The 22486-nt window shown below is 38.3% G+C and overlaps 1 protein-coding gene and 1 long non-coding RNA gene across 2 annotated transcripts; both read right to left on the bottom strand.

The window, feature by feature from the left end:
- Positions 1-4811: 4811 nt before the first annotated feature.
- On the bottom strand, positions 4812-5981 carry LOC145556164 (uncharacterized). Its single transcript, XR_014091784.1, has 2 exons — positions 5857-5981; positions 4812-5342 (listed from the first exon to the last, which is right to left on the bottom strand). It is a non-coding gene; the product is annotated as an uncharacterized LOC145556164 (long non-coding RNA).
- Positions 5982-13028: 7047 nt separating this feature from the next.
- Positions 13029-14481, bottom strand: LOC145643080 (uncharacterized). Its single transcript, XM_081694244.1, has 2 exons — positions 13882-14481; positions 13029-13640 (listed from the first exon to the last, which is right to left on the bottom strand). The coding sequence occupies exons 1-2, from the start codon at positions 14479-14481 to the stop codon at positions 13029-13031; spliced, it is 1212 nt and encodes a 403-aa protein (XP_081550370.1).
- Between the last annotated feature and the right edge of the window lie 8005 nt (positions 14482-22486).

Here is a 22486-nt window from a genome sequence, read left to right as displayed (position 1 = left end):
CCTTTTACCTTTCTTTGGGTGTGAATATTTTCCTAATTTCCCTACCAACCCGTCTAATAAGCTATCCCCTAGGTCGGTTCAGTGTGTTTTCTTGGGCTATGCACCTCATTATAAGGGCTATTGTTGTCTAGTTCCAACTACAGGTAGAGTGTATGTGAGTCGCCATGTTGTATTTCATAAGTCAGTTTTTCTATATATTTCATTAGTTGGTTCATCCATAACTTCTACACAAGATCCTAAGATATTTCTTGAAGTTTGGAGTCCAACTCCCTTTCTTTACAGTACAACCCAATCCACAACCCTCTACAAAACAGCCTATATCTTCACCAAGCCCAAACACTCACACTACTTCCTCAACTAAGGGTGAAACTAATGCGGTTTAAAACCGAACCAAACCACAAACAAAACCGAATTAGAAATATAGTGCGGTTTTTTTTTCAAATACGATTTAGTGCAGTTTGGGGAATCCCAAAACCGAATTAATATGATTTTGTTTCGGTTTTAAGATTTGTAAAACGAAAAACAGAAATCAAAATTGAATTATGGCTCATATCCAAATTATAGCCTAGTACAATATTAATATCTACCCTACATATATAAAGCCAAAAAATATAAAACTTGTGTTTTTTTATGTTCTAGAATGTCAATCAATGTGGGTGATGTTGGAGTGAATGATAAGTGAGATGGAACAAAAAGACAGAGGATGAAAAATTTTGGTGTGGTTTTTCTTTTGAAAATCCAAATTTAAAACGGTGTGGTTTGTTTCGGTTTCAATAGTAATGGTGGTGTGGTTGAAAAATTCCAAAACCGAATTAATATGATTTGGTTTCGGTTTAGGCTATGAACTACACCGCAAACCGAACTTTCACCCCTACTCCCAACCTTTCTCTCCTCCCACCGAACCATTACCTTCTCTTAGGCCACCCTAAACATCTTCACTTGGCCCAAGTACAACTCCATCTCAGCCCAACCTTATGCCACAACCATTCCTTCTCCATCTCATGGACCAATGTCAGGCCCAACACACTACACTCCTAATTCCTCTAGTGTTGTGTCTGCTACTCATTCTTCATTCATTGTTTCTAGTGAACGTTCTGCCTACCATTTCCCATTCCATGCAAACTAGAGCTATAAATTGAATCATCAAGAAAAAGGGTTTTTCTTATTATATTTGTTTTAGTGATATTAAACATCCACCATATCCTACCTCTTACACTCATGCCTCCAAGGATTCCTAATGTCGTGAAGCCATGGACAAAGAGTTTAATGCACTTATTGCTAATGATACTTGCGAATTGGTACCATATAATGCTACAAAAAAAATTGGTGGGCTCAAAATGGATTTACAAGGCAAAATATAATTCAAATGTGTCGATTGAGTGGAAAAAAGCTAGATTAGCTGCTCAAAGTAGTGGTGAACAAGAGGGCATTGGTTTTGATAAATTTAGTCCCGCTATTAAACACTTACGCTTTGTTTGGATAGCAAAGAAGGAAGGAAAAGAAGGGGAGGGAAAAATGAAGGAAGGGAAGGGAAAAGAAAGGGAGGGGGAGGTGAGCTCCATTTTCCCTCCAAATCTCTCCAATTTTGGAGAGATTATGGTTTATTAAAGAGAAAGGAAAAATGGATCCCTCCCTCTCCTTCCCCTTCCTTCCCCCAATCTTTTACCCAAACAAGAGATTTTGTCCCCCTCCATTTCTCTTCTCTTCTTTTCCTTCCATTTCTTCCTATCCAAACAAAGTGTTAAACCCACTAAGGCCACTATTATTAGTTTGGTCTTATCCCTTGCTATTTAATATGGTTGGACTATTCGACAAATAGATGTTAAAAGTGTTTTCTCCATGGCTACCTTGCAGAGGAAGTCGATCTATATGAGACAACCTACATGATTTGTTTATCCCCAATTTCCTAAACATGTTTGTCCTCTTTGCAAAGCTATTAATGGTCTCAAACAAGCACTGCGTGGTTGGTTTCACCGTCTTAGTAGCTTTCTTTGCAACATGGATTTTTTTGTTGTCAAGCCGACAATTCTATGTTTATTTTCGATGTGGAAATGATATTTTATATCTACTTCTTTATGTCGATGACATCATTATTACTGGTAATTCTTCTAATTTGATTGGCCGATTCATTCCTATACTTGCCAGTTAATTTGCCATGAAAGATCTTGGGGATATACATTACTTTCTTGGTATACAGCAGGTTGTGCGAACGAATAAGGGTTTTTTCTTATCTCAACAAAAATGTACTCTTGATCTTATTCGTAAGTGTCATCTTCATAAAGTTAAATCTGTACGTACACTTCTTCCATCCAGGACTACTCTTTCAATGATTGATACTGAGTTACTTGCAAATCCGTCAGAGAAGAAGTAGCAGGCGGTAGAGAAGAAGTAGCATAGCAGCAGCAGGCGGTAGAGAAAAAGTAGCATAGCAGCAGTAGGCAGCAGAAGCAGCAAGCCATGGCAGGGCAACAGCTGTAACAACCTTAGCAAGACATAAGCACTCAGCCACAATGCATGGGTCAAACATTGGTTCTTGATGGACTCTCATATTCTCGCAGAACCAAGATGCCTATCTCCGAGTACAGATTAGACTCAGTTCTTTTTTGTACTGTCTAGCCTGTTTGCAGCCTACAAAAACCGATCAGTAGAGAAAGTTGGTGCATCGGCCAACAAATCATAACAGCTACTATGAGACCATATGTCTGACCATTGCATTAGTGGCAACATTGTATTCCCTTTGTCAAATCCATATTAGCAAATTAATGCTATGTTTGGATAAGAAATTAGAAGGGAAATGGAAGGGAGGGAAATAGAAGGAAGGGGGAGGAAAGGAAAGTGGAGGAAATGATGAGCTCCATTTTCCCTCCAAATCTCTCCAATTTTGAAGGGATGGTCTTTATTAAAGGAGGAGGGAAAATGGATCCCTCCCTCCCCCAACATATTATCCAAACAAGGAACTTTGTCTCCCTCCCTTTCCCTTCCCTTCCTTTCCTTCCATTTTTCCCGCGTCACACAAGCTGTCCACTGTGTCACGGGAATGTTCCCCGTCTGACGGTGAGATTTCCCGTGTCACGGTGCACTTTTCCGTGTCACGGTATACTTTTTTAGGGTTTTTATCTTTTTAGGGTTCCGTGTGTTCCCTCGGCGCATTTTTTCTATAAATACCCCCTCATTTCTGATGTACGGGGCATCAATTAATTCTCTATTTTTTCTCTCTTCTATGCTCTATCCTAAACACTAGCCTACCCTTCTTTTTTCAAAATTCCTTCTTCAAGCACTTCAAGGAGTCCATACTTTACTCGTGGTTTTGTCCTTAAGCCAAGACGTGAAAGGTAGAACTGTTTGAGGGTTTGGCCCTAAATCAACTCTATTTAATTTAATTTAATTTAATTATTGTTTTATTATTATTTCCTTGAAGTTACTAACTCGTTTATTATTTTATAGTTGCAAGCAAACAGAGTCAAAATAAGAATTATGTTCCTTTTATTTCTATTATTTTTCTAACGATTTTATATTGTTGGAATTATTGTTGAATTGCTTCCAATGTTAATGTGAATTCTATTATTATTATTGATCACCGTATTGCATGTTTAAATGGAATATGTAATTGAAAATCACGCCTAATAAGATAACTTGGACAACCGGTTTAGGATCCTTTTTAATCTTGTTGTTTAATCAAGTGATCACGATATTTTAGAATTATATGTTGCATTAATATTAAACCAATTTAGCTTATTAATAGTTTGGAGCAAATTGAATCTCTGTTTGTATGCCTTTGAGATCGCAGGAATCACTTTTCACTATAAGAATCGAGTAGAGGCCGATACAGGCGAATGTGACTCCATGACTCACTTCGTACCATCATCCCCGATCCTCCTTTCGTGGTTCCGAACCATATACAGTTAGTAATCTCATGGATTATGAATGGGGTGTAACCTTCACGGGTCAATCGTTGTTGCCTTTCGTTTTCCCTTATCGTGGTTGCCTTTTTATGATCCGTGAACGGTTTACAAGTTCCTTAAAAACTTGTTGGCGCCTCCCTACTTCACTACAAGAAAAAGGGTAATTAGCGACGGCCAAAGTAGTCGCAAATCCGTCGCAAAAATGGATTTGCGACGGATTTGCAACTACTTTGGTTCGTTGCCAAAGACCTCGTCGCAAATCCATTTTTGCGACTAATTTTTGAACAGTCGCAAATTTAGCGACAGATTTGCAACGCCTTTGCAACTACCATTTATCGACTAACTTTCAAATTTTAGCAACTAAATTATTGTCCGTCGTAATATATTTGCGACGGATTAGCAACTACAGAGATCAATATTTTCAGACTACTTTTGCGACGAATTAGCGAATGCAAGACCAAATTTTTGCGACTACGAGACTAAACTTTTGCGACTACGGAGACTAGTTTTACTGTGACGGATTTGCGACTATTGAGACTAATGTTTTTTGCGACGGATTAGCAACTACATACGAGACCAAATTTTTGCGACTACAAAACTAATTATTTGTGACAGATTAGCGACTACTGAGACTAATGATTTTGCAACTAACCAATTAGTCTCTAAACGAAATTTGCAGTCGCTAAATATTTGCGACTAACTATCATTATTTGAGACCATAATTAAGCGACAACCAATATTAATCACAAAGCAAAAAAGGTACCCACGCATAAATTCAAATAACCAAAATGTGAATTTGATTCAAATATCCAAAATATCAATCAATTTTGTATCAATGTATTAAAAAACAATATTTAACTTATAAGACTAATTGTTCCAAAAGTCACCTCCCATCTAAAAAAAAGCTACTTCAAACAAGAATTAATGACAATGTAAAAGACCAGTTGTTCATAAAATTACCACCAAGAAAATAAAAATCACTTAGTTGTATCACGAGAGCGGGTGACTGCAGGCGTAGGAGGCTTATAAGGACGGTAAACTTGTTTTACAAGTGATGCCATTTCCTGCAATGTTTTTTGCATAGCTAATTTTTCCTTCTTCCATGTAGCTTTTTCGATCTCATGATTTTTCGACGAATTCCTTAGCACATTTTAAGCTCTCTGCCGCTATTTTTTTGTCTTTCTTCTACCTTGTTATGGTTTTCTTCCGCCATCTTCTTTAGTTCTTCAACTTGAGAACTTAATTGAGAAATCATGGAAGGAGTGGAAGATGATGCAGTAGATTGAGAAGTAGGATCACTCTTGTAATACATTTGTGAAGCACTCCCTAAACCGTAGACTTTTCCTTTCTTTTGCCCACCTACAACCTCCAAGTAGACTTTGTCGGGGTTATCTCAATTCCTTTGTTCTTATATTCCTCAAGTTTTTCCATATATTCTCCCTGCATTAAGATATGTATTAGTAACTATGATCTCAAATGTTAAAACTTAAATAAACTAAATACATTTAAAAAAAAAAAAAAACTATAATAAAAATACAAACAATGACTCGGGACATCGTCCGGGGTAAAAACTTGTTTGGACTTCTAAAACACAATTTAATTTAATTGCTTTAGAGCAGCTAATAGAGTAACAAATAATTTAATTGTTTTTTTTTAAAAATAAAAAGGTAACACTTATAGCAAAATAATTTATGTAAGCAGTTATTAGTAAAAATTTCGGCAGAGTCTCCTTTGTAAATTGAAGAATCCCCTCCTATAGGGTATGGCTTCAAAATAAACCTGTCTCAATTCACATTGTGCCATACCACATTAATCATATGATTAATGCCGGCAAATCATTCTCATCCTCCAACTCAATCACACAAACAAATAAACAATCTATAATATCTCCAAACATTAACTATCACATATTTTTTTTTTGTAATCTTAGCAAAATATAGAAGTATACTCATACCATGACTTTTTGAGACTTGTCACCCATCAATTCAACTTCATCATTGCCCACACAAACAGAATGAGTGCTCTCATAAACTTCAGCAGTAGTTGGTAAAATTCCATCCTTTTTCTTTGCCTTGTATTAGAAGAAGTTGTTAGCACTAAAAAAAATACAACAAAAAATAGGGGACATAGACTACAGGGCAATTGTAATAAAGACTAGTTATTGTCATCTCTTAGTGGCTAAAAATTTTCTACTTGCTTCAATCTTATATAAAATCACAAGTTAGCTGCTAAAATCATACACTTACCATTTTTTTAACCACTTGAGGAGTAGATACGCTACCTTGGCGATGGCCAGGGTCAAACTTCTCTAATGTTTGACCAGATAACCGATTATCTCTTGCTTGGTTAGAACGTTTCTGAAAATCGGGATGCTTACGCTTATTTATGAATTCAGCTCGAACAGTGTCAGTCATGAAACTAACTTCCTTATGGAGAGGCATTTTGTAAACTTGGTTCAATGTGCCCCTAAGTTGGTCCCCAGCTTTTTTGTCAAATTCTCTCCTAGCCTTAGCATCTAACTCAGTTCTTCAAGTATATGTACGCAGCACATAATTAACATGTAAAGCTTATAATTTTAACTCAAAATAGCATATTATACATAAATAATCCACATTTTCTTATAATGCAAGGAACAAGTATCTGATTAATGGGCACCTTGCCCAACCTAGTAGGGTACAAAACCTCTTCCATTCAGTGCAGCTCAATGTGAATAATCCACATTTTCTTATTATGCAAGGGCGTATTACAAAAGTTTTAAACATGAAGCCTCCTGAAATATTGTCTATGCTTGAAGAGGCTGTTGGGACAAGGATGTATGAAAATAAGAAAGATTCTGCTTTGAAAACACTTGAAAAAAAGCAAAGTAAAGTTGATGAGATTGATAAGCTTCTTGATCATGAAATCTTACTGACAGGGTAAAGTCGTATCCCCTAATCAAAAGTAAATACCTAAGTCCTCTAACTAAAGTAGATAGGGAAGTAAGGTCGATCTCCACAGGGAAACAAGTCTTTTTACTCCTAATTAATTATTATAATCTAAATTATCTAAGTAACCAATATTTATATTTGAGTATGAAACTAAAATACAAAGAATAGGAGTAGGGAGAAAACAATATATAAAAGGATCTAGGGCATAGGTTCACCAATAAATAATACTCCAGGGTAAAACATAGTAATCAATCATTGACATTGCATAAATAACACGATTAACAGGCTCTCACAATTTATTAATCAACATAGATCTAACAGGCTCTCGCAATTTACTAGATCTAAGTTCTTATTGAAAATAACCTTTAATATCAAATTAACACCTGCTCGATTCATCAATTTAATATTGCTATACTTTTACAAGCCGCAATTGTAAAACGTTAGAACAATTCAATAAGAAATTATCATGCAATACCAATAATCAATAATAGTCAATCATCAATGCATCAATTAACCAGATTGTATAGGGCTTTCGCTACGTATTACAATCACACAATTAATTTATCGGTATTAAATCTCATCTCTCGAATCTCGACTTAACCATTTATAAATTAACATGCCTATTGAAACTAGACCTAAACATTAATTCTCATCTGTCGAATCTCGAATCCATGTTGTCAAACTCATGCATATATAAAAGATCAGGCCTTTTTTGCTCCTAATACTAAACTCGCGCCCGGCCGGGCGCGTCACCGGGCGCCAGCCAAAGCTTCTCCCGCCCGGCCGGGCGCGCCTCCGGGCGCCAGCCTTTTTGGCCGGGCAGCTCATTTGGGCCACTATTTGGACTTCGATTGGGCTCCAATTCTTCGGGCCAATCTAGGTTTCCTCTTTGGGTCTTGAATACTCGGTCCAAATGCCCTGGTATCACTTATACCGAGCCCTTAATCACAGGTTCGATGTCTCTAACCGGCCCTGAGCTATAAACTCTGGTCGTGCTTCTCCAATGCTCGTGATTGCTCCAAAATATCTCGGGAAAATACTCCAAAAGTGTAAATCCCTGCAAAAGTCAACCAAATCTACGAAAACACCAATTAGTAATAAAAGTGGCTCTAAAGAGCCAAAAATACTACTAATTATGACCAAGGGACGGGGGTAAAATACTATATAAAATAGACACATCACTTACCTGCTTTGGAAAAGTTGAGGAAGGAAAGAATGCAGTACATGCAGTGGGCTAATGGGAATGCAGAGTTAGATAGGCTTAAAAGGTTTTGCATTGCTTATGAGTATGTGCAAGCAAAGAAGATTAAAGATGGTGCAATGTTTAATTCTTTGATTTTATTTCTCATTCATGTGAGCTTAGATCAATAATGCAAGAATGAAATAGAAAAGCAATAAAGAACAGAAAATAGACGAAACACACACTAGTGAGCATATGAGTGAGAAACGCACTCGTGTTTGCATCAGAGTGAGATTGAACCTGTTACCACCAGTAAGAATGGAAATGTAGAGAAATTATTTGCGAGGATCGGCATCATAAAATTAAATGAAAGATGTACCGTACCAACTGCAGACAAATGAATGCTACTTGCCCCCTCTGAATCCCCAAACAAACTGATTCAGGCAGGCCGCCCAGCATGAAAACTATGAAAGCTACTCTTTAGTCTTGCAAAAATATTAGCAATATGATCATACATTTACACTGCAGTCATTAGGTCTCTTGTGTGATAAGAAAATTCTGATAAACAATATTATAAGTGAATTTCAGTATAACATGGGGTTTTAATGTGAGTAACAAGGAAATTACAGCAAATATTAGCTCACGATGGTTGCATTGGTGTCAGGAAAGCAGGGTGCAGAAAGGGACCGTTAACTAAAGCTTATCCAATGCAACTAATTAACGAAACCCAGAAATCAACGCCGTGAAGACAACATTGTCATCAAACCTGGTTGCAACTCAACTATAAGGTACCCTTATGAAACTAAATCCCAGGATTTGAAACGGTTGTATTTTTTCCTTTACTACGGTACACTAAAATGGCTATGCTTCTCAGACTTCTAGCCTAGTTTCCAAACACACAGGTTTCAAGCTGCCCAGTCTTCTGCACAAGTTCAGGCATATTTTACAAAACCCACCTGAAGCTACAGTAGATTAATATTAGTATGAAAATGAAAATTTGAAGCGTTTGCTTGCATGACAATTAGTTTGAAACAAAATCCAGAAGAAAGTAACTAGGAAAAGGTTTCTCTTTGGCTAAAACATAATTTGTTAAGTTACCCACTACTCGATCTATTCTTTCTCACCTGTTTTCACAATTTATCATAAACTTAGAATAGGAAGACGAATGAGCCATCCTAGATCATTCACTATGACTCCAAACTGAACTACAGCCAAGAAGCAAAATATTCTTCAGAATTTTATGTCAAATTCACAACACTGCACTCATAAATAGCTAGAAAAACTAGAGTACGTAATGCTGCTTATTCACTGCAAATAAATAAGTAACCTAATCAAGACATAAAGTTGAAGCATTCTCCTCATATAACAGATTAAATCAGCAACAACCCATATTACATTCAGAGCAAAACAATGAACATTTCTTATACAGTCAGAAAATTCAAAACACTTCTAGTGCATAGGCAACCCCCGCTTGCCCTACAACAATTTCAGAAAATCAAGCGAACCCTAGAACACAACCACCAGAGTTTTCAAACAGTTAGCAATGATGCAGCAAATAGGAGCAAGAAAGATAGAGTTTTCAGCAAGATCCTACAACGAAATTCGAAAGAGCGTGCCCTACCATAAAATTTAGAGGTTACACATTTGGATTGGTACTTAAAATTTCTTAAAACAAACCTGGAATGGTTGTTGGAATACACGAATGTTGTCTTTGGTGGGGTTAGAAGTGCTGTTGCTGTGGGTTGTGGCTGTTGGAGGTGCCCTGCTGCTGGCACTGTGCGCATCAACGCTGATGCAGCGGTGTTGGAAGGGTGGGGTGTGAGCTTGGGGGCTGTGATTAGGGACTCTTATGGCAGAATTATGGCTGTAATGGTTCGTCATGTGAGTGCTCAGGTCCGTGTGGCTATGGCAGAGGCTTTCGTAGCACGAATGGGGGTGGTTTTGGCTACTGAGTTAGGCTGTCAGAGGGTGTAATATTCATAGCATGTGAAAGACACCTATCAAGATTGAGTCATCTCTAGCCTTAAATCAAATTTCTTCATTTTTTCTAGACTCTGTAATAAATATAACTATAAACAATATATACATAACAAAGATATCATAACCACCTCTTTGCAAATTCCAATTCCAAGGATAATATAACTAACACTATAAAAATATCTAAGATGACAACTAAATTCTTAACATACCTTAAACTCAGTGAACCAACGATCCCTAACCATAAGTGGCACCTCAGTAAAATTCATGTATGGGTGGTTGTAGTGTGCCTTCCAAGATTTTGTGACATTTCCACTAACGGTATGGTCATCAAACCTGATGCAAGAAAGATTAAGCACAAGCATAAATAATGATAATAAGCTACTAAGACAACAAATATAATACATAGATAAATATAACTGACCATAGCCCATCTGGTGAGAGCTCAATCTTTCCTTGTTCCACTCCATTCAAATTTTGTGGTGCCACATCATTCTCAACAGCAACATCAGCATTAGAATTTACTTGTACTTGTTCATTAGAAGGTGGTGGCGTCGGTCGTGTGACCACAGGATTTTCTTGATCAACCGATTGATTATTGGCTCGGACACCGCCTTGATTACCTCCTCGGCCAAATTTTGAATTTTTCATGAAGGATTTCATTTCCAAAGAACTAGAAAGATCAGAAGCACAATAATTAATTTATACATAATAACCCATAATAAAAAAAATTTAAAAAGTAAGCTCACAAATATGATCAACAAATTTTAAAACATTTACCATATATCAAACAAATAAGATAAACACATTGTCTATCAAACAAATAAGCCCATAACAAAGAAAACACATTGAAAACTACAAGCTTAGAAATTATTCTTCTTCTTCATCCACATCATCATCATCATCATCCTCGTCATCGCTGTCAGTATATCCTAACTCTCCATCAACCTCTTCTTCAGATTTAGATTCAGTATCATCCCATTCATCTTCTTCATGTTGTTCTTCCTCTTCATCACCTAAGCCGTCCTCCTCCATTTCATCCATATCCTCGTACATAACACCATCATCATCATCCGACGAACAAAGGGTTGGGGTCTCAGCAATGTCTACTTGGAAAATTGACTCATCGATTGGGGCATCCACACTTGACCTAGCTTTAGTCTTAAAAACAGCCCACCATTGACTCTTATCTTTCTTTAAGCTTGGATAAGAGGTAAAATACACTTGATAAACCTGATGTGCTAGAACAAAAGGATCATATGCAGGGTATTTCTTAGAGTGGTTTACATCAACTAATCTATACAGCTCATGAATATTCATCCCATTCACTGAATCCATCCCATTACATTTAAACAAGACGGTTTTGAAGACATTTACGGTCCCCAAGTAGACCAGCTCAATGACTTCTTCTAAAATGCCGAAGTAATCAATTTCCTCCTCACTTATTACACCCACACCATAATTCATAGTTGCCTTGTGCTTTCGATAATCAAAAGTGTGAAACTTAAAGCCATTGATGTCAAATTGCCTCCATGTTTTGACTTGTCTAGATGGACCCATGGCAAGTGCTCGAATCACTTCATCAGTCTCATTAGATTCGATAACCTAATTTCAAATTCAAGCCATTAGTTAATAAAATATATAACCTTGGTCATATTTAGCAAATGATATATCGAAACTTGATTGTAAAAACTTACAAAATCCTGAAACCATTTGGAAAATTCATGTGAAAACTTGCTCCAAATATCATGTAGGTCAATACCAGGATATTTTTGCATCATCGACTCTTAAAACTTCCTATAAACCTTAAAACGTTAATTATCTAGCAAATTGCATAAAATAACTACCAATTATAGAAATTTGTACCTTTCATATCCTCCTAACACCCCACAATTGGAAAGAACATAGTGGTGTGCATGCTTGACTTCTTTCGAATCTAAAAACCTTGTTTGGACACCTTTGCCACGACCTTTGCTAAATTGGAATAATTCTGGTATAGTTGAATCTAGATCATCATCATCAACAACATTGCGTCCTAGATCTCTAGATTTTGTATCAACATGAGGTTGAAAGTAATAAGAACAAAAGTTAGAAATCTCTTCTGCAAGATAAGCCTTGCAAATCGAGCCTTCCACTAGTGCCTTATTACCAATTTTCTTCTTCAGATGATTAAGAAATCTACAAAATAAGTTAAATTGACTCATTCACATGTAAAATTATAAATCATATAGAAGAAACTTGAAAACAATGGAGTGGATTAGGAAAATGTATATTACCTCTCAAATGGATACATCCATCTGTATTGCACAGGACCACCCACTTTTACTTCATGTGGTAAATGAACGGGTAAATGCTCCATTGAATTGAAAAATGCAGGTGGGAATATTTTCTCCAACTTGCATAAGATTTCTGGAATGTTTTTTTCTAAACGAGTCATATCATCAACTTTAATAGTGTAAGAGCATGGATCGCGAAAAAATTGGCTGATTTCAGTGACTGCTTTCCAAACATTATCAGAAAGAAGTTCTCTCATTGCAACGGGCAACAACCTTTCCATGAACACATGACAATCATGGCTTTTCATTCCATGTATCTTACAGGCTTGCAAATCCACACATCTACCAAAATCAGAAGCATATCCATCTGGAAACTTAAGATCTTTTATCCATTCACACAACACTCTACGTTGTGCTTTATCAAGAGTGTATGCTGCTTTTGGGAAGATCAAGCTCCCATCATCAGATTCAATAGGCTCTAAGCTACTTCGCTTACAATATCGCTGAACATCTAGGCGAGCCTTATCTGTATCAATTGCGGTATCTTTCACATTCATTATTGTGTGGATGAGTTGATCAAAAAAATACTTTTCAATGTGCATAACATCTAAATTATGTCGAATCAACAAATCTTTCCAATAAGGAAGCTCCCAAAAGATGCTTTGCTTATGTCACCCTGTCTTAACCTTTTTTGATTTTATCGAACGGATTTTTGGATCAATGGACTTTGGAATCTCCTTAACCTGCTCCCATAGTTGATGGCCCGTCAATATTGGAGGAGGCAATCAAAAGCAGTGCGGTTTTTTCTATAAGGATGTGTAGGTGGGAGAAATTGACGGTGACTATCAAACCATGATACTTTAGAGCCATTGTATATCCAAAAAGATCTATGCTTGTCCATGTAGTATGGACAAGCCATCTTTCCCGATGTAGTCCAACCAGATAACATCCCAAATGCAGGAAAGTCACTAACCGTCCATAAAAGGGCAGCTCGTAACTTGAAATTTTGCTTTGTGGATACATCATATGTCATTGTACCTACTTTCCATAAAGATTTCAGTTCATCAATCAAGGGTTGCATGTACACATCCAAGTTCCCTTTTGGGTTTTTAGGACCCGGAATGAGCAAGGATAAAAACATAAACGGCTTCTTCATACATAACCATGGAGGCAAGTTATATGGGGTAACAATTACTGGCCAACAAGAATATTGCCTTCCAAATTTTCCATGTGCTGAGAAACCATCTGTGCATAGACCCAATCTAACATTACGGGGCTCACTTGCAAAATCCTTGTATGTGTTATCAAGATGTTTCCATGCTTCACTATCACTTGGATGGGCGAGTGTTCCACTTACCCTAGGATTTTGTGGATGCCACTGCATTTCATGTGCAAGGTCTTTAGTCGCATAGAGCCTTTGCAACCTTGGCGCGATCGGAAAGTAGAATAACACTTTGGCCGGCACACATTTTCCACGAGAAGTCTTCTTATAACGCTCCCCCCCCCCCCCCCCCCCCGCATTTCGAACACTTTTTAAGGTGAGCTTTATCCTTCCAAAATAACATGCATCCTTTAGGGCATGCATGTATCTTCTCATGAGGAAGTTCAAGGCCCTTTACCACCTTTTTAGTGTCATAGTACGTCTTGGACATTGAATTCTCATCAGGAATTACTTCACTAATGAGCGATGAAATACTATCGACACATCTATGGGGAAAGTTGTATTCACACTTCAAGCTCATAATCCTTGAAGCCATCTCTAAAACAGATAATCGACTTCCTTCATACAATGGTTTTTGTGCGGCCGCTAACATCTCAAAAAACTTCTTAACTTGAGGATTACGTTCTTCTTCAACATTCCGAATATCTTCATGCATTGGATCACCATCAACTTGACCAAATGCATCAATAATCATGTAAATATACGGATCCGATGGCTCATCAGATGCTTTTAAAGAATCAAAATCCTCTCCATGACAAACCCATTCATAGTAGTCATTAAGAAATCCTTTTTTATACAAATGCTCTCTTACACTTTCAACATCTAAAAAAGGAACATTTTTACACTTTGAACAAGGGCATCTGACCTTTAAAGATTCTTGAAAATCACGGTGTTGTTTAGCAAACTCAATAAACCCTCGCACGCCAATTGTGAAATCTTTTTTTAGTAGTCGACCTTCTAATCTCTCATACATCCATTTTCGATTCAATTTCTCCATGATCCTAACTGCTAAACGACATTGTTAATCATACACACATATGTAATATAGGATATCTAGTGTTAAGGAAACTACATACATCAAAATATGAAGCAACATAAATATGAGAATAGGATATCTAGTGTTAAGGAAAAATATTAGAAAAATAATCTAAAAATATTATATAAGGTTTTAAGTCAGTTTTTGTCAAGTGGTACAGCTGGAAAATCTGAAAAGCTGGAAAATCTGAAAAACATGGTATGCTAGTAAGGAGTTGACAATGTCTTTTCTAATTACATTTTTTAGTTTCAACATGTTTCTATACAGGTCTACTCTTTTAAATAAAAATCATGAGAAATATATATATTTCTATAACTATTATACTACGTTCTTACACCTCATTTTTTGTTGATCTCTCTCTCTCACTCTCAAAAAAAAAAAAAAAAATCTCCAATGGAGAATTTGGTAACATGGGCACGCTAAAATCACTTGATATGATAAATTATTATCTAAGAAACACATATTTAAACTGATGTCCCGTCTGTTTTGCTGATGATATAATTTGACTATGTGAAGCACTACAATCAAAGGTGGACATTTCATTTTCAATCTCACACTCATATCTATGGTGTAGGACCATTAATTATGAGTAAATTCAAGTCAGATTCATATACGATTACATAGAAAACTAAAGCAAAGGACCATGAACACAAATTACAAATTGTATGATTTATAGCCTTGCATACAAAGATTGTCAGCATGACTTATCACTTATCAGTCACACACAACAGATTTAGCAATGAAATACCCACCAATTCCCCTACGCCCTCTCGCACACATCAGCCCACCAAAACCTTGCTGCAACTACCAACACATCAGCCCACCAACACCAATCAACATCCCCTGCTCCCTCTCCTTCACTCACGCATCAAGACATCAACCACCACGCATTCCAGCCTTACCACAAACAACACCACACACACCAGCACCAACCACCGCCAAAACCGCCAGCATCTCCTAAAACTAATTAGCCACGCACTTCTCAGCCCACCAATTTCATCCATCATCCACCAGAGTAACCCCAACTGCTACAGCAACAGCAGCCGCACCACCACAGCCCAAACCAGCCACGCAATCACACCTCAATTCTACCACCATCACCCAATTGCAACCGCACCACCACCTTCACGCGCAGCCGCAACAACAACCCAAGTATCCCCTGCTCCAATTCACCTCGCAACAGCCCCTGCTCACCCTCACCAACACCAGTAGCCACCCAAACCAAACCAAAATCACCACAGCAGCCCCTCACCAACACCACCGTCAACAATCAGCAACACTTAAGCAATTCGGCCCCTCAATTAAGCAAAATTTACTCACAATTTGCATAATCATTAACCAAATTTCACGAAATAAGGTTAGTCCAATTGCGCAAAAAACCAGCCACACATGATTCAATTATTCGTTACCAAGAAAAACTAAAGTAGCTCGATTGAAATTTCAGAAAAGGATCCAAATAAGCCTTAATTAAGCACACATAATTGAACCCAATCTCGAAAAAACGGAATTCTAGCACCACGATTTCACTAATCAAAAGCATGAGTAAAAACCTAATATATCAAAAGCAAAACTAAGCTTATGAATTAGAAAACAAACCTTAAATTGATGATAAGTGGAGAACGTAAACTGCACTACAATAGAGATTCTGCGCACGGAAATTGCGATAAATTTGATATTTTTTTATGAAGAGAAGTAAAGAGAAGAGTATGTAAAGAGAAATAGCGATAAACAGCACTACAATAAGGAGTTATAGTTCTTTTTTTTTTTGGCGGCAACAACTTTATTATACTAAGGGTTTTCTTTAATTCTTTCTTAATAAATTAAAAAAAAAAAGTAGCGACAACCGTGTTAGTTGCAATAGTAGTGCAATTTTTAGAAAAAAAATGATTTCAAAATTATTAACACTGGAAACTACAATTTAGTCGCAAATTATTATAAGAGTGTCATAAATTAGCGACTGCATAGCAACTATTATAAAATCGGTTGCAATTTTTTGCGACTACTCGTCTATTTCAGTTGCAAAAATACTTTTAGCGACTGATTATTATGGTAGTCGCAAAAATCAGTCGCTAATTAGTGACCGCATAGCAACTACTGCAAAATCGGTTGTAAAATTTGCAACTACTCGCCTTTTTCAGTCACAAAAATATTTTTTGCGACTAATTATTATGGTAGTTGCAAAAATCAGTTGCTAATTTCCTTTTTTCTTGTAGTGCCTTGCTTTGTCCCTAATCGTTGTCCCTAATCGTAATGTCAATTCCCACTTCCTATGAGTGTCAAGCATATTCACACATGCTTTTAACGTAGGCGCACTTCGAGCGGCGCCTACAATTTGGCGACTCCACTGGGGAGGATTCTTGGTTATTTATTGATTTGAGTGATCGATATTTAATTAAGATGAGTGGATGAGACTTGAAAGATTCTTGAAAATATTCTTGTGATTAATTTGGCATTTTTGCATAAGCATAGCCGTTTTAACATCGCATTTAGGTCTGTCCCGTAGGAAGAATTGAATAACTTGATTGCGTACGAAGGAAAACAGGGCAATAGTCAAATCTTCTAACTGTCGTGCGTGCCACGGTAGAATTTGCTGTGTCACGATGCAGTTCACCGTCTGATGGTGGGTTGCACCGTGGCACGGTGGTATCTGTCGTGTCACGGCAGTCCTAAAATAAGTCTAGTAGCTTGTTTTCCCTTCTCACAGTCAACTTCCTTCGATTTTTCTGAAAAAACGTGTGTGTTCTACATGCGTCTTAGCCCCGGGGAATTTAAGCTCTATCAACCCGAAAACGCTCATGGCAATAAGGGTTTATCCGAGTTGTTAAATCCACCCAAACCATGGAGTCGAGTTCGATTTCATCATGAACTCGCGGAGCCGCCCGTTGGCATACATCGTCAAGGGAGGCTGCCTTGCTAACGCGTCCAAACTCTTAACCATGGTACCCTTTTAACACCCAAAGCATGACCAATTGTTGAACATAGATCTTGACCTTAGATTGCGAACTCTTTCTTTACATCATCGTGACTAAATGCTACATGATTTGTTTGGTGCTAATCCCCATGTGTTTGCTCTTTTTCTTTACCCCATGACCAAGGGTTTTAATTTTCACATAGTAATTAGTACGGACTAAAACTGATTAAAATCTGGAAAATACGCAAATTTAGGCCTGGAATTGCGTAGCGTGTCATGGCAGGTCTGTCGCGCCACGGTGCGTTGCCCCGTATGACGGTACTCTGTACCGTGTCACAACAGTTAGCACCGTGACACAGTGTCCAAGAGGTTAGTACAATCAGCTTTTTTTGGTCTTTGTGCATGCTTATGTGGTTCGTATGTCTGGTTTGGTGTCTTGTCTAGTTGTACGGTCATGTGTCCATAACCTTCACTTAATCACTCACATGTCGTGTTCACACACTTTTTCCGTTAGTCGTGCACCATTTCATGACCGTATTTTAGGGTAGTCTTGTGTTTTGTTTTATTTTGTGTCGTTTTTTTTCGGAGTAAGTCGGATGGTATCCTCCCATTTTTTTTAAATAATAAAAAATAAAGAGAATTTCAATTTTCAAATTTTTTTTTCCGGATGGGTTAAGGTTTAGTTTGGTCATTAAAGGTGTGTTTGTTTCGGTGTCACAGCACTTGGTCAAGAAGCAGGGGTAGATTGTTACGGTTCGAGTCAATACCTCAACAACCTCTTATACCAAAGAGGCGTTCAAGGAAACCACCACAATCATCTCCACAAGATCCATCTCCAGTCTACTTTCAACCAATGGCTACTAAGGAAGATATCGAGAACATCAACAAGACAATTGAGATGTTGTCTAACATGATGCAATCACTCACCACTAGAGTCAACACGGTAGAGCAAGACAATCAGAACAATGTCACTGCCGCTGCAATGGACAAGATTAAGGAACAGATGAGTAAGATCTCTGAAGAGTTCACTTAAGTAGAGCAACCTGTCAACTCTTCGTCCATAAGGGACAAGCTTCCTGAGAAGTTTTCCATTGCTGACATTCCCAAGTTCAAGCCTACTGATAATCCGCTTTTCCACTTGAAGGCCTTTTCTGCGACCATGGCTCTTAAGGGAGTAGATGTGACACTCTTGCCTACCGTGTTCCCTCTTTCCTTAGAGCATGCCTGTCAACAATGGTTCTACTCTCTGGAATCCAAACATGTTGCGACCTTGGAGGATGTCGCTGAAAGCTTCATGAATCGTTACAAGTGTAACATCCAGGCCAAGACTTCTAAACGTGAACTCTCCATTATCAAACAGAAAGAGAATGAAGGCTTCACCACTTACTTAAGCAGGTGGAGGGAAACAGCTGCGCTCTTGGTGGATCCCCCCAAGGAAAAAGATATGGTTCGCTTGTTTATTGCCAATTTGACTCATAAGTTCAAGCAACACTTGAAGTTTCTGCCTTTGAGTACCTTCGAAGCTGTATACGATATTGGAATCAATATCGAAGATGAACTGATGAAGATTGCTGGTAGAAAGAATAATAACAACAGCACTTGGAAAAACAAGAAGAACGACACTCCTTCTTCTTCGTCTTCCAAGCCCAATAATGCTACCAACAATATCAATATCAATGATGTGTTGGCCCTTAATGCTCCTGCGCAAAGATTCCAAAGGAAAAGGAGGGTTTACATGCCTTTGGGAATGACTTATGATGCTGCTTTTGATCGCTTGCATAGTCAAGGACTGATTATGCCAATTGGATCGTTTCCAAAACCTGGACCAGAGAACAGAACTGCTAGTTATGACCCTAATGCTCATTGCAAGTTTCATCAAGGCAAGGGTCATAATACTGAGAAGTGTTGGAGGTTGAATGATGCGATCCAAGACTTGATTGATGCTAATCAACTTCCTGTCCCTCCAGGGGGCAAGAAGCCTAACATCAAAACAGGTCCTCTTTCTAATGCTTTGGCTATCATGGGAGATGAAGTCTCCTTTGATCCATCAATACTCATTCATCCTGTGAATGAACCTTTGCCGAAAGTTGTATTTGTCTCTAGCTATGAAGAAGTGAATGGAATTTGGGATAGTGACGATGAAGACGTCTATCTCAAAGATATAGCACGTTCGTCTCTTGGCACAAGTGAAGATGTTTGGGGAGACCTTGAGGTCAAGGTTCTCACCAGAAGTGGACGGTTGGAACAACCTACTCCACCTCCACCGCAATCACAACCAATAGTTGATCCCATCGACCCTGTGAAAGACGATGTGGTCAAACAATTACAAAATACCAAGGTGGAAATGAATGTATGGAAGCTTTTGGCCACCTCTCACGAGCATCAAAAGGTTGTGATGAATGATCTGGTGAAAATAGGAGTTGATGATGATATGACTCCTCAAGGACTGGTCAACTTTCTCATTACTGAATTGCCAAGTACTAGCAACTTGATTTCCTTCTCTGATAAAGATCTGCCCCCGGAAGGGGACCAGCATAACAAGGCCTTACACCTCACAGTGGTGTGTAGGCAGATGAATGTTCCTATGAGCCTGGTTGATAATGGCTCTGCTATATATCAATGTATGTCCACTCCGCACTGCAAAGAAGTTGGGCATAAAAAATGAAGAATTGACTCCCTCTACTCAAGGGATTCATGCTTACGATAATACTCGCCGTCAAGCCGTGGGTACTATCATGCTAAACATAACTACTGGAGCCATTGAACGTCGCACCAAGTTTCAGGTGGTGGACATTAAGGCTTCTTTCAATTTGTTGTCAGGACGTCCTTGGCTTCATGAGTTAAAGGCGATTCCATCGTCGTTGCACCAAAAAGTGAAAGCCATAGTTGGAGGGGTTCCAATTACCATTGATGCCTCCCCCATGTGCATTCAAGTTAACGATACTCCCATCGTCCATGTCGAACATGACGAAGAAGATGAAGATCTCTGGGGGTTTTTGCTCGATGATGCTCTCATGATCGAAGAAGAGGAGAAGTGTCATCTCGACTTCAATCCTTATTCAAATACAATACCAATGTTGATGCCATTATGAAAAAGCAAGGGCATTTCCCTAGAATGACCCTCGGACCCAAAAAGAAAATGGATGAACTTTGGGGCCATCCTAGTGCACTCAAGAAAGATACCTTTGGCTTGGGATTCAAGCCAACAAAAGAAGATGTGAAACAAGCCCTCCTAAAAATGAAGGCTCGCAATAATGCTCGAATCACGAAGACGAAAATGGCCATGGATCCGTATCCTTTCACCCTCAATGGCCAATATATCAAAGAAGGGGAAGACTTCCCATGTTATGAATTCCCTAAGCCTTTCATCCACAATGGGAGGCGCGAGCCAAGGTTCGAGATGTTCATTGATTGTGACTTCGTCGATGAAGGCGAAGAACTCTTCACAACTGAGAATTCAGCTAGTCCAAGCTCTGATGATCTGAACATAAACCTTCTTTTTGGACTAGAAAAGAATGAATCCAAGCCTGTCTGCAATAATGATTCCGATCTCATTCAAGCTGTTATATCAAGCAAGGATTTTGACCCCTCCGAGTTAATCGTCCTGGCTGATAATTTTTCAAAGGGATGGCGTAAGACAGTGAAGATCACTACGCCAAGCGGAGAGAAGTTGGAAATAACCGCTGGCGAAGGTCCTATATTTGATGAGTCTGAGTCGTCCGAGTCCGAGTCTGAGTCTAAGTCTGTAGAAGAGTCCTTAGGGTCTGAGGCCGACCTTCTTTCTGCTATAGAACCCAATCCCGAGTCTCTTGTTGAGTCTTCTCTTTCTATCCCAAATAATTCTAGCGAGGTCGCAGCTGACCTTGTCCACCTTGACGTAATGACCAATGAATTCAATAAAATGAATACCTTTTCTTACGATGCGTGTCATTCCCCTAACCCTGATCAATATTGCTTTTCTAATGATAAAAATGACAAAGAAATAATAAAAGCAATGGAAGAACACGAAAATAAAACAGCAATTATTGAAGATACGGAAACAGTTAATATTTCCAATAATACGACTATCAAAGAAGTAGAAATTGGATTAACACAAAGTCAAGACGAACGCAAAGAGCTAATTAACTTGCTTAGTGAATTTGTTGATGTATTTGCTTGGTCATACCAAAATATGTTAGGAATTGACAGGGATATAACTCAGCATACGATACCACTCATTCCAGGTATGAAGCCTGTCAAACAAAAGTTGCGCCGTATGAAACCGGATATGGCCCTCAAAATCAAAGAAGAAATCAGACTGCAATTGGCTGCAGGTTTCATCAAAGTATCCAAGTATCCAGAGTGGATAGCAAATGTGGTTCCAGTTCCAAAGAAGGATGGAAGGGTCAGAATGTGTGTTGATTACAGGGACCTCAATAAAGAAAGCCCGAAAGATGGGTTCCTCTACCTCACATTGACATTCTGGTCGATAACACAACAAACCATGCAATCCTATCGTTCATGGACGGCTACGCCGGATATAATCAAGTATTAATTGGCCGAGGAAGATATGGAGAAAACCACATTCATCACACAATGGGGTACATATTGCTATACGGTAATGCCATTCGGGTTGAATAACGCGGGTGCCACCTACCAAAGATCAGCCACAACATTGTTACATGATATGATGCATAAAGAGGTGGAGATATATGTCGATGATATGATCATTAAATCAAAAGATCGCCTAGGCCACATCATTGCATTTCGCAAGTTCTTTGAAAGACTCCGCAAGTACAACATGAGATTAAATCCAGCAAAGTGTGCATTTGGGGTCACGTCAGGCAAACTACTTGGTTATGTGATCAATTATCGAGGGATTGAAATTGATCCCACAAAAGTCAAAGCAATCATGGCCATGCCGCCGCCCAAGAATGAGAAAGAAATTCAAGGCTTAATTGGAAGGCTGCAATATATAAGTTGGTTCATATCAAAACTCACGGCGATATGTGAACCTATATTCAAGAAGCTTAAGAAAAATGTCCCAGTCACATGGGATGATGATTGCCAAAAAGC

The sequence above is a fragment of the Chenopodium album genome, chromosome 8 (genome assembly GCF_948465745.1).
Source record: "Chenopodium album chromosome 8, dcCheAlbu1.1, whole genome shotgun sequence".
NCBI lineage: Eukaryota > Viridiplantae > Streptophyta > Magnoliopsida > Caryophyllales > Amaranthaceae > Chenopodium > Chenopodium album.
The sequence above is the reverse complement of the archived record's forward strand: the minus strand, read 5'-3'. Positions and strand labels throughout refer to the sequence as shown.

Excerpts from the sequence above, each read along its gene's own strand:
- LOC145643080 (XM_081694244.1), bottom strand. The coding sequence starts at position 14,481 with ATGGAGAAATTGAATCGAAAATGGATGTATGAGAGATTAGAAGGTCGA. Across the intron at positions 13,641-13,881 it reads ACTATGACACTAAAAAGGTG|TGGCATCCACAAAATCCTAG; the intron begins GTAAAGGGCCTT and ends CATGAAATGCAG.